This window comes from Sarcophilus harrisii, chromosome 1 (genome assembly GCF_902635505.1).
Source record: "Sarcophilus harrisii chromosome 1, mSarHar1.11, whole genome shotgun sequence".
In the NCBI taxonomy this organism is placed as follows: Eukaryota; Metazoa; Chordata; class Mammalia; order Dasyuromorphia; family Dasyuridae; genus Sarcophilus; species Sarcophilus harrisii.
In genome coordinates this window covers 641,237,627-641,253,471 of record NC_045426.1, presented here as the reverse complement: position 1 = coordinate 641,253,471, position 15,845 = coordinate 641,237,627, and the positions used below count along the sequence as shown (strand labels likewise).

Below are 15,845 nucleotides of genomic sequence, written 5' to 3'. Positions count from 1 at the left end.
ATTGATCTGTTCAGGAAATCATTTTGAATTTTGGAAGGAAAATAACTGGCCAATTTAAAGCTACTGCCCAATGATAAGTAAGTTTGCTAAGGAAGTAAACGATAGAATGAAATGTCTCATATATACCAGAATATTTATAGCAGCACTCATTATAAGAGGAAAATGTGTAGGGTAGAGAGAAGAGAGAAGATTTTGAGGTTAGGAAGGGGAACCCCAAAAGTTTGGGATCATAGACTAGTATCAGGATGTCTCAAAAAAATTCACAGGCTTGAACCCATCTCTTTAGCCAAAGGGCAAAGTTTATTGTAACACCATTACAAAGCTGGCTGACCGTACAAAAGAAATTAGCAGATAAACAGAAGCAAGGAGACACATTTATCCAGCTTTCTATCATTGATGTGCTAATTCTATGAGCTCATAAGTAGGAAGGAGGAGTGGTCCTTTGGTTCTCACTGACCATTATCACTCAAGAGTTTTGTCCATGGGACTATCTTGAGGATAGATGCTATTTGATGGTCAGTAATGAATTGAGGAGTGGTCTATTCAAAATTAGACAGATTGTTGTTCTTAGGTTGGGAGCATGGGAAGTTCTTGAGATAGACTCCAAAGCCAGGAGATTTAGGATTACTGACTTATTGTTAGAGCAGAAGCCTCTCCTCCAAATCATATTCCATCATCATTACATATTACAAATCACAAAATCATATTATATCAAAGATTATGGACAATTGGCTTTTGAATGGTCAGAGAAATCATAATGAATAGAATATTATTAATTTTTAATTAATTACAGACAGGAGGAATTTAGGAAAACATGGCTAGAAAAGTATGAATTAGTAAAGAAGAAAATGAACATCATTAGGATAATATATAGAATGACAGCTGTAGGATCTCCTGAGGCTTCTTTTCTTGGCAGATAACATGTCATATTCTCCTTGATTCTGCTATTTTCCTATTTATCTTACGAAAGAGAAATCCTCTGAATCTTGTAACAAATTCCTATTCACTTGCTCAAGATCAATTGGTTCTGAAGAGCACACAGGAGGCCCTCAGATTTTTGCTAATTGATTGTCCATAAACTCTTCATCTTTCCCTGAGGGACTCCAGGCATCTAGCATATTCATTCCAAAAATACTTGTCCTTCATCTATCTTCACTTTACATTAGCAAGCCTCCATAAATCCAAGCCCTTGAATTGTTGGAGAAAAAAAAAGCCAACTAATGAGTACTTATGTAGAGGAACTTCAGTGATAAAGTAAAGACAGCTGTAATCTCTCTAGTATCTACGCCTAACAATGGAGTTGGGCACAGGTGTCTGTGTAGCAAAGGACATAATACCTTTAAATTAAATGGGCCCCAAAGCAACCTGAGTTCAGTGGTCCTCAAGTAAAGCCCAGTTACATGTTATGTCTTAGCTGACCATTACCCTGTTACTTCAGGTGAGTGGATTTTTGAAGTTTGTCTCACCAAGATGGCAGAATATGGGTATTCAGGGGTAACAAGACAAAGATTTAGGTAGAGAAGGATCAGTATGATTACAGTTTTGGTGCTTTTTTGACCCTTGTTGCCTTTATCTTCTGAAGGTATCCTCAGGAGGTTATACCTTGATTCCATATCCAGTTTCTCCATATAGGCTACCTAAGGCTCATTCTTTTTTAGAGGGTGGGAAGAGTGAAGAGAAGTAAAGAAAAGAAGAGAGAGGCATTGAGCTAATTTAATTCAGTTATGGCCATATTATTAGTTCGTGGTGGAATTGTAGTAAATCTTTTTCCTCTATCGGCCTTGATTTCCATTTACAAAATAATCAGAAAGCTGGAGTTGTCAGTCTCTAGTTTGTTTTCTAGTTCTGTAGCTTTTCTACAAAAAAAAAGAGTAGGGAGGGTGTTAACATGGGAACTTAGGCTGAGGACTGTCAGAAGGAATGGTTCATGTGATTGGAAATGAGATATTTGGAGGCAGAAGGGAATTCATTTTTTTCATTTATTTTTATTCATTTATTGTTTATTTTTTTCAGTTATATTGAACTCTGAGTGACCTCTTTTTAGGGCAAGTTTCCTGATAAAGTTCCAGGTCCATTGCTCTAGCTCTAGCAAGTCAAATCTTCTCTGACTTTCCAGGACTTCCTATTTCAAAGCTAATCATCATAATAGCATAAATGTCAGAAACCTCCTTTCTCTAGCAACTCCTAGGTTGGAGTATTGCTGTTTTCAATTTCAGATACCTTAAACAACTTGTCTAAGGTCACAGAATTGTTAAAAGTGTCAGAGTTGAAAACTGGTCTAACCTTAAGGGAAGAGTTCTTTGTGATGGCAATAACAATGGTGACCTTTCTTGGGCCAGGTAGTTGGATAAAAGTATTGGGAAAATATGGTGGCCCAATTTGAAGAATGGGAAGCTTAAAAAAAAGCTTTGGAGGTGTTTCTAGCTCAGCCTAGGAAACAGGGCAAGCTGAGGGGCAATTGGTAGATTGGGATTAAACATTTCCTGTACCTACGTTTGTAATTCTAATTATATTTGTTGGTCTGCATTTACTGGTGGCCTAGAATAGGATGAGTGGGATTGAAAAGGTAGAATAGTGTTATTAAATCCCCAGGATTCATTATTCGATTTCTGACCTTTCCCCTTGGCAGGTCTTGGCAATTCTGTGTTTGGGTCCCAGGTCCCAAAGCCCTTCTCATGTACTCTCTGACTTATCTAAGTGCTCGGCAACTGGTCCAGGATGAGGAGGCTACATGTAAACTCTTGGAATTTATGCCACGGATCATGTATATTATCCTATTCAAGGTGGCTTTCAGAGAAAATAAGAAAAAGCTGCTGTGTGAACTGGTGAAGATGTGGCCTTACTCCCAACTTAAATTCCAACAGCTGCTGCAAACATGTTGGTGCTGGTCTTGGACATCTTCTGAGAAGTGTCCTGAATGTCAGTGGTCTGTCATACATAGTGAGTCAAACAGAGGTAAAATTGATGCCATCATCTTGGGACTGATGAAATATATAAGGAAAGTACTCATGGATGATCCACAGCAGCTCCCAAACAGGTTTGTCCTTAAAATATACCTGGGAAGTTCTACTTCATTCTGGGAAACAGATTCTGTGAATTTATTTCAGCTGTGATTTGCTAAGCATTTTTTTCATATGAAAGGATACTAGGGTGGGAATTTAAAGAGACGATGGATACAGTACATATTTAGATTATTTAATGCAGAGCAACCTCCATATGGGAAAAACACTACGCTAGGGAGTGGGGAGTGGGTGTTGGGGAAGGGGAGTGAGAGTGGATTTGGAGGTGAAGGGAAGATGGCAAAAATGACCTCAAGCAAGACATGATAGAACTTTGAATACCCACATTCATGAAGGCAAAATTAAGTGAACTAAATGAACACTAAATTACAAGAAAATAATGATAAGCAACTTTAATGTAATTCCCTCAGAGTTGGGCACATTTAACATAAAGACAAGCAAAAAGGAAAATGTAGAATTTAACAAATTTCTGGAGAAATAAGAGTTAAAAACTTATTGTATCATTTGAGTGGGAAGCTTTCAGTGATGAAATAAAAGTAAAGAGAGAGTATATTTTAGTTTGAGTTTTGAAAAAGCTCAGGTCAATGGGAGGAAAAAGGTATTAGTCAACCAGGTTAATCAGGACAGTGTATGTGTCAAAGATAAATACAAAAAAGAAAGGAGTAGAAAGAAACATGGGAGTTAAAAAAAAATCTTCATCTTGATACTGGATTCCTCAAGAGGAAATGGGGAGCACCTGAAGACTGAGCAGGGAAGTGATGTCAAACTTACCTTTTAGGAATGTAAATTTGAATAGAATATATAAAGGTTGGATTGGAATGGGGGAGATTCTGGAGTGATGTCAAACTTACCTTTTAGGAATGTAAATTTGAAGAGAATATGTAAAGGTTGGATTGGAATGGGGGAGATTCTAGAAGCAGGGAGACAAACTCAGAAGCTATTCAAATCCTATTAGTTCCTAGGCTAGGTCAAGCTACGTGACAGGAGATGGGGAAACAACAAAAGAGATGTGTTCAAAAAATCAAGACAACGGGAAACTGACTATAGAGCATAAGGGGAAAGAGAAGGAAGGAAGAGAAGGATGAAGATGTACAGTACAATACAATGACTACCAGTCAGTTGGTGTAAAGCACTTAAGACTGACATAGCAGATACCGATTTGGCCTCAAAACCAGGAAGATCTGGGTTCAAGACTCGCCTCTAATATCAGTTACTTGGCAAGTCACTGAAGTTCTCAGTGTTCTGGGTTTTGAGGTTGGAAAGGGACCCCAATCCAAAGGTGAGGGGTCACAGACTGGTGTTTCCAGGTGTCTCAAAAGAATTTGCAGACTTGAACCCATATCCAAGTCAAGGGGCAAAGTTTATGTAATTGTAATGCCAATTGAAGCATTTGAAGGCAAAATTCCAAATGAATTTAGTGAAGCACCTGGAGCAAGGAGACAAATTTATCCAGTTCATGCCATTGATATGCTAATTTTACCTCCTAGAGGTAGAACTGAAGAGTGGGCTCAGGAATTTAGTTATTACTGACCAGCAGACCTAGGACTATTCTAGGCCAGAAGACTTTAGAATCATTGACAGTCATGATTGTCAGAACAACAGTATTCTAAGGTTAGAGAGTCTCAGGATCACTAATGTATCTTCCCTAAAGTTTAAGTGAAGAAATATTATATTTCTAGGCCAGAGACTTTTACAATCATCAACAGACAGATTGCTAGGACAATAGTACTCCAATGTTGGTGGGGTGGGGAAAAGAGGAAGGGACCTTAAGAGCACAGATTCCAAAGCCAGAAGACTTTAGAATCACTGACAGATTGTTAGAATAGAAGAACCCTAAGGTCAGAGGACCTTAAAATTATTGCTGTCTCCTCTAGAGGCTATATTCTATCACAGGCATTCTCGATAGAATTTGCAAAGATGGTGGTGAGATGGATTGGTAAAGGAAGTTTCCCATATTGAATTTATATTGAATGTCATATATTAATTACACCCTCAGTCTTACGTCTTGCCCTAAGAGATACTATATTTGGCACTAGATATAAAAATGCCAAAGAGAATTAATCTCTCCCATCAGAAAGGCTACAATTTTGCAAGAGAGACAATGTATATTTAAGTATATACAAGGTATGAGAAATGAACGGACATTTATTTGATTTCCACAGAAAACTAAATTGGAGAAATGAAACTTAAAAGTAGAAAAGTGAAATCCACAAGGACATCAAAGAATAATCAAGGGTGGAGATTAGTTATTTTACCCAAAAGAAATTAAGCTTCTTGGGGGCAAGAACTGACAAAGAATATTTTGTTCTTTGTCCTTAGCCCTCCTCTGTTACCTTCCCCCTTTTAGGATGTAAGCTTCTTTGGGGCAGGGACTGGCTATATAATGAGGGGTGGAGATTCATGTTATGTAACTTCTATAACAACATCCAATTAATGGGGAATCAGAGAAGGGACTTGTGCTTCAGGGGGGAAAAAAAATCTGCCTTGGGAATTTCAAAGGTGAGTCTACTCACCTAGGCACCCATTTTTATAAGAATTTAAAATAAATCTTTCCTGCATTTACAACGATTTTTTTTTTCTTCATGATAGGAAGGAAGTTAACATTGGAGGATGTCAAGAAAGGCTCTATAGATCTTTTTTTCTAAGGCAGAGGAGTAGACAAATAGGTGCATTACAAAAAATAAATATCATCCCCAACAGAAGTGAAGATTCATTCAAATGAGATCAAAGTTATGATTGTTGATAACCTCTAAGTGTGGTTGAGGCAGAATGGTAAATTATGGGGAGCTGAATAGGCTAAGAACATCAGCATGTTCCCTAATACAAAGGCAGGAACAGGAGTGAGAAGAAGGATGGCCACAAGTCGGTAGATACATCTAGGATCTTGCCTAGCTGATAATTTTGAATAGAGTAAATCTCAAAGGAGCAATGATTTCTTAGTGCTAACAGTAGATAGACTACATCATTGAGAAGTAAGGAGTCTTCAGACTTCCACCACCAAGATGAATGTATTCAGAGTTATGAGGGGAAGACAGCCAGAGTGAATACAATAGCCAGGAACAGTGCAATCTCAACTTAATGAGAATCAGACAATTGAAGAAGCTGGAGGTAGAAATTAAAAAACAAAAAAAGAGTTGTGCTACTTATTAAAAAGGATCTTCTAGAAAACAGAATAAATGCATGCATAAGGAGTGATGGTATATTTGGCAAGGTTGTTGGAATTGAGCAAACAGAGAGCTATGTTTGAGAAGAAGGTTGCACTTATTGACAGATGGGTATTCAGTATCACTGAGTAGAGGAAGAGGCAGTGGAGATGTGCTAAACTCTGAGGAATGTATGTAAATAGTGTATCAGTGGGTGAGAAAACGCTGAAGAAGACAAGTAGTTAGAAATTTCAAAGTTTGGCTCATTCATTAACTGCTGGTTTTCATGGCAAGCAGTGCAACTCTCCCCTGAGAGAATTTCAGAATTGTTTGGAAGTCATAGCTTTAGGAGTTATATCCTCAGCCAAGAAAAAAAGGATGGCTGGTATTGTGGACACTAAGGGGCAGCCTAAGGTAGTAAGCGCTGGGCCTGGAAACTTGACACAGAAATAAGCAAAATTAGAGTGGTGTGTGTGTGCCTTTAGGAGGAAGGCATGAATGACTTGTCCTAGGGCAGTTTTGTTGAGAATCAGGGCTAGATCTAGGATATCACTGAAATAGAGAATTTTTGGATAAATTAAGTATCATAATCAATGCTTGTTGGTAACTTTTCTGCCATAAACAGTCTTGGGAAGTTGCCTAGAACACTGAAAAATTACGTGACTTATCCAATTTATATGTGTCAGAGGTAGAACTTTAACCCAGGTCTTCTTTGAATCCTGGTTTTTGATTATGCCACAAAAACTCTCAAGGAGGATCAAATAAAGATATGCAGAACTGTGATTATTTTTCAGTTGATGTCAGAGTCTGAGGCATCCATCTCCATTTACCTCCATTGTGGAGGTGGAAAAGGTTATAGTTGGGGGGAAAAAGGCTATTTGTCCAAAAGAGTCCATGGAGCCAATTACTTTTGGGATAAAACAAAAAGGTCTATTCTTGGCCAATCAACCAGTTATGACATCCTTGACTATCCAGTTGATTCTTCTGTTTAATGATCTCTTAATAGGAGGAAAGACAAGAAAGGTGAATTTTGGACCACATTGGACCTCTTATCATAAAGCTAATAGAACTCAACAAATAAATTGAGCCAGGTTATGACTTATTTTTTTGTTTGTGTGGTGTGTGTGTGTGTGTATGTATGTATGTATATTGGGTTTTGTTTGTTTGTTTTTTGTCCTTAATTCAGGAGGCTACGGCAGCTAGATATGACAGGATTATTTAATGAACGTTTTATTTGGAACTTGAGATTCGTGAGGCTGTGGACCATCTCAGTAAGCAGAGCCCATATCCACATCTTCCGTCAACAGGCAACATGTGACTTAGGAAGTCAAGCAAGGAACAAGGAGACAAAAGTATCTCTAGCCACATTTCCAATGGAAGCACTTGTGAATCTCCTGGTGGACCTCCATGTGGAACCTTCCTCTGAAGAGTTTCTAAAAGTAGCCCTCCAGGACAATGTCAACAGCCTTTTGCCTGTTCTCTGCCGAGATTTCTACTGTACCTATGACTTTGCTGTTAAGGCTGAAAAATTCCTGCCCCTTTTGGACCCTCTGGCACTACGTAGAATGGACCTAATTCATAGCAGTATAACCTTGGGAGATATCAGATGGCTTGTGTCACAGATTATTAGCTTCCAAAACCTAAAGAGCTTGAAACTACCCACTTTTGCTGAAAAAGGACAATGGTGGAAAGATCCCATGTTAAAGGCCAACTTTGACTTTTTGGTTGAAAAGCTGAACCAATTGAGACACCTCAGGGAGATTGCCTTACGTGGTATTTGTCTTTCAGGTCAACTGGAATATCTACTTGGGTAAGTGAGGCTGGGGGACAATGCTAAGCCCCATCTTCTTCAAATGTCCTGTCTTGAAATTTCTGCCAGGATAATGGAAGATTTTTTGGCAACAATATCTGGTCCATTAGGCTAGGGAAGAGCAGGTTAAATGACACATCTCATAGCCACTGTAAGGTCATTAGAGGGAAGCAGTGGAAAGAATGTCACAGAAGCTGGGCTTCAATCTGAAACCAAAATTTCCTGCTCATGCATGGGCACACACACATACACACACAAATATATATGTACAATTATGCATATTTCTATTTATCATTTCTCTGGACAGCATCTTTATGTATCCTTTATAGTTACTTTGAGTATTTATTCTTACCATATGCAATGTTCTCTTGGTTCTACTCGTTTCACTCTGTTGTTTAGTCCAAGTTTTTCCATATTTTTCTAAAAATCTGTAACAATAATATATCATATCGTATATATATATCAAATATATATCATAATTTGTTCAAACATTCCCTAGTTGTTTAACACTACAAAGAGATCTGCTGTAAATATTTTAAAACATAGATTATTTTCCTTTTTCCCTTATCATCTTTGGAAATAGACTAATTTGTGATATTGCTGGGTCAAAGATATAGGTAGTTTAATAACTTTTGGGAATAATTCCAGATTGCTTTACACATTGATTGGATCAATTTGCTATTCCATCAACAATGAATTCAACATCCATTCTAACAGTTGTCACTTTTCAATCTGGTAGGTGTAAAATGATATCTCAAGGTTATTTTAATGTATATTTTTTATAATTGATAATTTAGAGCATTTGTTTATATGAGTTTAAATTGCTTTGATTTCTTCGTTAGAAAACTACTTATTCAGAACCTTTGACAATTTATCATTTGAGTAATGTCATTATGTTATTGTTGTGGTCGAGTCATATCAGTCATGTGACCCCCACTTTGGTGTTTTCCTTGCAGATATTGGAGTGATTTGTCATTTCTTTCAGTAGCTTATTTTACTGGTGAGGAAACTGAGGCAAAAAGGGTCAAGTGAGTTTTGGGGAGTCACACGGATAGAAAATATCTGTTGCCAGATTTGAATCGATAAACATGAGTCTTTCTGATTCCAAACCCAATGCTCTATCCAATGTGCCATCTCACTCAATTATGATAATAATCTCTCCAAAATCATAGCCCCCAAATCTGAGGGGGAAGACACTTCCTTGTTGTAAATGAGCATAGTAACGTAAAACAAATCCATAAATTGGCCATGTCCAAAACAATGTGTATTGCTCTTCCTTTCTCAGGTCTATCATTTTTCCATAAGGCCGTACAGGTCTTATGCTTCGGCATATGCCTTCCTAAGTCCTGGCTTTTCAAAGTATTAGAGTTCTTAAGTATTTCAAAGTAATTCTTTATGGTCATTTAATTATAATGTTAATTTTTCTTTTACTTTTACTCTCTCTTTACATCTACTCTAAGAAGCTATCCTTTTCATAATTTGTCCAGTAATTTTCCCAGATGATATTAACCCCCTTAATATTCAATTCTATAAATATTTTTAAAATTCAACTGAATTATTTCCTTTTGCTTTGAATCTCTTTGGGGCATGACTAGCAACCCCACTCACTAAATCAAAGGTTATGTGCAATTTAATAACTTTTAGCATATAGCTCCACTTTGCTTTCCTGAAACAGCTTGACAATTCACAACTCCACTGAAAGTATGTTGGTATGTTTCTCTTTCTATATCTCCTCCAACAATCATCATTTATCTGTTTTGTCATGTTTGCCAATCTGATAGTGTGATATAGAATAGGTGATCTGTTTATACTCCATTTTTCCTGTCTTTTCCTTGTTCAAACAACTAAGATTGGATTTTTATTTTTATTTTTTTGTCCTTTTTATCCTCTCCTGACAAATTGATCTCCATATTTGGGATTAGATTTGCATATAACTAGTCTATATTTGGTCCAATGCTTCCTTATGTTGTTTAAATGTTTTTTCACTAAACTGTTTCTACATGTTTCATATACGTGTTCAAAAGTCCTTTGACTAGTTAAGAGGAAAGAAAAGTACAGATAATGTCAGTTCCTCATCTTCCCCACCTGTCCCCCATCCTTCACATTTGTAGAGACTTTTTCTCTGTTTTCTAGAATACATGGGCATATCAAGTCAGCCTGCCACAATACTTGATGAGGCCCTGGAGTGTCCATGCCTGGCCTCTTCCATGCCATTTGATCATTAAGTTTCACATCTTCCTGGCACTTTAGACATATCAGTGTAGGTTTGATGAAGCCATGGGACTTCTCTCATTAGCTTTCTATGTTTGTGAGCACATGGATCAACTAGAATTTTACAGAAGACCCTTCCATTTTTCCTTCTGGCCACTACTTTGATATTTTGATAAATCTTATCTGTGCTGCCATCGTAATCTTAGATGATTTTCTTTAAATCAGAGTCGGGGAACATGGACTTATAAAAAGTGAGGTTAACAAGATTTTAGCAATCTGCATTAGAACCTTCTGTGTATTTCTAGGTGAGATGCAAATCCTAAATTGACTTGCTTCTAATTTTGATATTTCTAGAATGACATGTCTCAGGTTTCCAGGGTATTTTCTCTTAGGTCTTCCTAAGTTTCTAGGGCTGAATGTTTTTCATTTCTTCACAACAATCTTCCAAAGCCCTTTTTTATAATCCTTTTACTCTACCCAGGCCTTCTTTGGTTATGATAAAAGATTCATTTTGATGGTCATTAATAGATTTTTTAAAAACTATAACTTTTTAAAGCTCTGTATTAGCAAGTTTCTTCATTAGTACATTTTATTACTATTTATTATTTATTTTTATTTATTTATTTCTTTGTCCATTTATTATTTATATATTATTTATTACTATTCTGTATCTATCTTGGTCAAAATATATATCTTCCATAAACAGGGCAAATTTGTTCTACTCGGGTAGAAATCTAGAAGCTGAAGGCATTCCATAAGCATGGAATAGGAGTGGAGATAGAAATGGACATTTCAGTTTTTATATATAAATCATGTCTTTATTTTTTATTTTATTTTCAGAGGTCTAGAGTACTCCCTGGAGAGCCTTCGACTTTCTTCTTGCTCTCTAACAAGCAAAGACTTAACCTACCTGTCCCAAAGTCACCATAGTTCCCATCTCATAAAGCTGGATCTTGAAGGCAATAACATAACAGATCAACTAGACTCCTTTCTGAAACTTCTAAAGTCAGTCTCAAACTCACTGAGGTGGCTGAATGTGTCAATGTGTAGGATCAAGGACGCAGACTTTTATAAAATCTTGCCCTATCTATATTCCTGTGCCAGACTCTCCCATCTTGGTCTGTATGGCAACCCTCTATCTGGCTTGAGTATTTTTATTTTCATGAAGCAGTGCAAGAGCAAATTGCCCAAACTGAAAGCAGTATCAGTTCCAGTCTTCCCAGAATGTGGTAAAGACCTGCTCCAGTATAATCGTTCTCCTGTACTATTGCAGCGTCCTATGGGCAATGAGGTGTTTTCCTCTGTGATGAATAAAATTCTACAGTCATCAACAATAAGACAAGAAGCTATCAATCAGTTTAATTTTAGTGACAGTCCTGAGATGGGTGACTATTTTGAATTACAGTAGTGGGCTGACTATCAGGAGTGGGATGGGGGGGGGGGAATCTCACACTCCTAAGATGATAATGATGATAGTTTATCATTTTTTGAGAACTATTTTAACTAGAATCTTAACCAAGAAAGATATAAGAAATAAATCTCATCTAAAACCCTAACATTTTACAAAAGAGAACAATAAGGATATCTAGTCACTATTCTCACAATCTTTGTGTAAAAACCTTTCATATCTTTCTATGTTTTTAATTTATCATTTTAAATAAATGTGAATTTAAAGCATTGTTTACATGAGTATAATGTAATTTATTATTTTTCTTAGACATGTTTTCAAATTTTGGCTAACATAAAGCAGCTATAGATAGTTTTGAGATGGGTTTGTGTGTGCATGTATACACCTGTGTGTGCATACATATATACATATACATACATGTACACATGTATGTGTATACTATGTGTGTACATATATACATGTGTGCACACATGCCCATGCATGCACACACATGCTCAAATATGTGTGTGTATATATATACCTGCATAAACAAAGTTTCCCACTGCAAACCCAAGGTCAAAGCCAAGACACAGAGCTGTATAGGAAGCTTGAGACAGCATCCCCTTTACCCCAGGAGCAGAGCTCGATCATAAAAGTGAAAAAAGAACAATACCAAAAGAAAAGGAAAGAAGATGAACAAGAAACAGAAAAGAACTTTAACCATACAAAGCTACTAGGGTGATGGTGAAGACTAAAACACCAACTCAGAAGAGGACAAAATATCCATAGAGGAAATCTCAGAGTGATATGAATTGTTCTTCAGCCCAAAGAAGTTTCTTAGAAGTGTTCATAAAATACTTTAAAAGGCAAATAAGAGAGGTAGAAATAAAAATGAGAAAAGAAATGAGGTATACAAGAGAGAGTCAACAACTTGGAAAAGGAAGACAATTCCTTTAAAAAGACAATACTATATTCACTTATTTTTTCTGTTTTTTTTTCTCCTATGTTTTTTCCCTTTTGTTCTGATTTTTTTTCCCCTCCTAACATGTTTCATAAAAGCAATGTATACTAAAAACAAATAAATTAATTTAAAAAAATATGGGTAGGATTAGATTGCTTATGTACTTATTACATATATGTAATAAGTACATAAGCAATCTAATCTATATTACATATGAAAAACTGTATATTTTCAGAAATGTTTGCTACAAAGAATTATATGTAAAACAATATTTTCAGCAATCTATAGTAAAAGAACATAATTTTTGGTGATTACAGTGACCTAATCTCTAATTTCCATTGGTTCACTATTTGAATTTTTACTTTAACATTTATCCCACAAAAAAAATTGACTATATGTGAAATCCAAATGAATTTGGAGTTGGGGGTGGGGAAGCAAGGAGACAGAGATCTAGTAGCACTTAAAGAATACAGAAAATCTTTCCTAAATGATAGATTACTAAATAAAAATGAAGAATAAAAGAAATACATTCTAGATATGGGTGAAAGTTTAAGCCAGGGATGAGAAATGGAACATCATGTATAAGGATCAAGGTTTTGAAGAGATATGGAATATTTGTATGGAATGATGTACAATGAAGTGTATGGTACCAGAAAAGCAATTTATCTTACAATATCAAAGTTATAAAAATGAAAACTTTTGAAAGACTCTGATTCAATAAATGATCCACTGTGATTCTAATAGACTCATCTAAAACCTGATATCAAGGAGATTATGAACCAATATGCAGAATAAAAATACATTTTCCTGAGACAATAGGCTAGCATTTTTTGCTGACTGGACTTTTTTTTTTTTTAAGACAAGGGCAATGATGCTAACTAGTAGAAAAACAGGATTAAAGTTGAGTTAGTTCTGTAGCAGATGCACTTGGACAGCAGAGCTTTTAAGGCTAATTACTTATTGGACATACTCTATTAGCATATGCTTGGAAAATGGCCCGCTCCACTATTCTGTGTTGGCTTGATCTGTTGGTGTATACAGAGAATTGTAGGAGGAGAATTGTAGAGGGTGGAGTAAGACAAGCCAGAGTTAGGCTGGAGAGAAAGAAGAAAGGTGTGGAGATTCCTGTGTCCATTCTTCTCACTTCGACAAAGAATAAAGACCAAGGGCTTTTTTGCTTATCCTAACTCCGGCTGATTTTAAAGTATCCAGGGTGCTGATTCTAAAGGTCCAATTACTGACTACTTTTGCTTTTTTTAAGTCCCAAATAAAATCCCATTTTCTGTAGGAATCTTCTCTAAGCCCTCTTAATTCTTGTGCCTTTCTACTGTTAAGTATTTCTTTTCTAACTTGTATATAGCTTACTTTAAATATATGTCTGTACATTGCCTCCCCATTAAATTCTAAGCCCCTTGATAGCAGGAACTCTTGCTTATTTTTGTAGACCAAGCACTTAGAACAGAGCCTGAAACAGAGCAAACACTAAAAACGTTCATTGATTGAGAAAGGATCAGAAAACAGAATCATTCTATGGAGTACATGGGATAAATGACAACAACAACAAAAAAAACCAGGTGGAAACTGTGGACATCTTACTGTGTTTCTCTTTTTATGCAAAAGATAATGAATGCGAATTAACATCTGTGGTAGCCCAAAAAGCTCATGTAGTGGAAAGAAAATGGTCTCAGAAAGAATGGAAAGCTAGAGGAAATTGAAGCTCTCTCTTCTCCATAAATATACACATTGAATCACCAGGATGAGATTCCTCCTACTGTCTCCTCTTTCTGTTATCAGTTGAAGATGAAGCCCTCAAGGGAATATAATAAAGATGACAATACTCCCTAAACTAATCTCTTTATTTAGTGCTATACCAGACTCCCAAGAAACTATTTTAATGACCTAGAAAAAGTAACAACAAAATTCATATGGAAGAACAAATATTTATATATTATTTATTACCATTCTGTATTGATCACAAAATAGAAAATTTTGATTATATCAAATTATATCAAATCAAAAGCCTTTGTACAAACAAAACTAATGCAAACAAGATTAGAAGGGAAGCAACAAACTGGGAAAATATTTTTACAGTTAAAGGTTTGAATAAAGGTCTCATGTCCAAAATATATAGCGAACTCTATTTTATAAAACTCTAATTTATAGGAAATCAAGCCATTCTCCAATTGATAAATGGTCAAAGGATATGAACAGAATTTTCAGATGATGAAATTGAAATTATTTCCACTCATTGAAAGAGAGCTCCAAATCACTATTGATCTGAGAAATGCAAATTAAGACAACTCTGAGATACCACTACACACCTGTCAAATTGGCTAAGATGACAGGAAAAAATAATGATGATTGTTGGAGGGGATGTGGGAAAACTGGGACACTGATGCATTGTTGGTGGAGTTGTAAACGAATCCATCCATTCTGGAGAGCAATCTGGAATTATGCCCCAAAAGTTATCAAACTGTGCATACCCTTTGATCCAGCAGTGCTACTACTGGGCTTATATCCCAAAGAGATCATAAAGAGGGGAAAGAGACCTGTATTGCCAAAATGTTTGTGGCAGCCCTTTTTGTAGTGGCTAGAAACTGGAAATTGAATGGATGGCCACCAATTGGAGAATGGCTGAATAAATTGTGGTATACGAATGTTATGGAATATTATTGATCTGTAAGAAATGACCAGGAGGATGAATACAGAGAGACATAGAAAGACTTTACATGAACTGATGCTGAGTGAAATGAGCAGAACCAGGAGATCATTATATACTTCAACAACAATACTGTATGAGGATGTATTCTGATGGAAGTGGATATCTTCAACAAAGAGAAGATCTAACTCAGTTCCAATTGATCAATGATGGACAGAATTAGCTACACCCAGAGAAGGGACACTGGGAAATGAGTGTGAACTGTTTGCATTTTTGTTTTTCTTCCCAGGTTATTTTTACCTTCTGAATCCAATTCTTCCTGTGCAACAAGAGAACTGTTCGGTTCTGCACACATATATTGTATCTAAGATATACTATGACATATTTAACATGTATAAGACTGCCTGCCATATAGGGGAGAGGGTGGAGGGAGGGAAGGGACAAATCTGAACAGAAGTGAGTACAAGGGATAATGTTATAAAAAAATTAACCATGCACATATACTATCAATAAAAAGTTATAAGAAAAAAAAAGATGAGGCCCTTTTCAATTCCTCTAATAAAACACTTCATCCTTCTCCTTCAAAAAATTGCCATTTTGATGATCCCTCTCTCTTAATTTTCAGTCTCTGATCTATTGTTTAGTTCCCTACTG

General features: G+C 36.2%; 1 protein-coding gene across 1 annotated transcript; it reads left to right on the top strand.

Annotated features, from left to right (window-relative positions):
* Window positions 1-1,307: 1,307 nt before the first annotated feature.
* On the top strand, window positions 1,308-11,829 carry LOC116420720 (leucine-rich repeat-containing protein 14-like). The gene is made up of 4 exons (XM_031947337.1): window positions 1,308-1,438; window positions 2,630-3,037; window positions 7,350-7,973; window positions 11,025-11,829. The coding sequence occupies exons 2-4, from the start codon at window positions 2,676-2,678 to the stop codon at window positions 11,590-11,592; spliced, it is 1,554 nt and encodes a 517-aa protein (XP_031803197.1). The 5' UTR covers window positions 1,308-1,438; window positions 2,630-2,675; the 3' UTR covers window positions 11,593-11,829.
* The last annotated feature ends 4,016 nt before the right edge of the window (window positions 11,830-15,845 follow it).

What these genes read in the sequence shown, in the direction of transcription:
- LOC116420720 (XM_031947337.1), top strand. Translation starts at nt 2,676, where the DNA reads ATGTACTCTCTGACTTATCTAAGTGCTCGGCAACTGGTCCAGGATGAG. An exon ending in CCACAGCAGCTCCCAAACAG is followed by an intron (nt 3,038 to 7,349) that starts GTTTGTCCTTAA and finishes TCCTTAATTCAG; the next exon opens with GAGGCTACGGCAGCTAGATA. An exon ending in CAACTGGAATATCTACTTGG is followed by an intron (nt 7,974 to 11,024) that starts GTAAGTGAGGCT and finishes TTTTATTTTCAG; the next exon opens with AGGTCTAGAGTACTCCCTGG.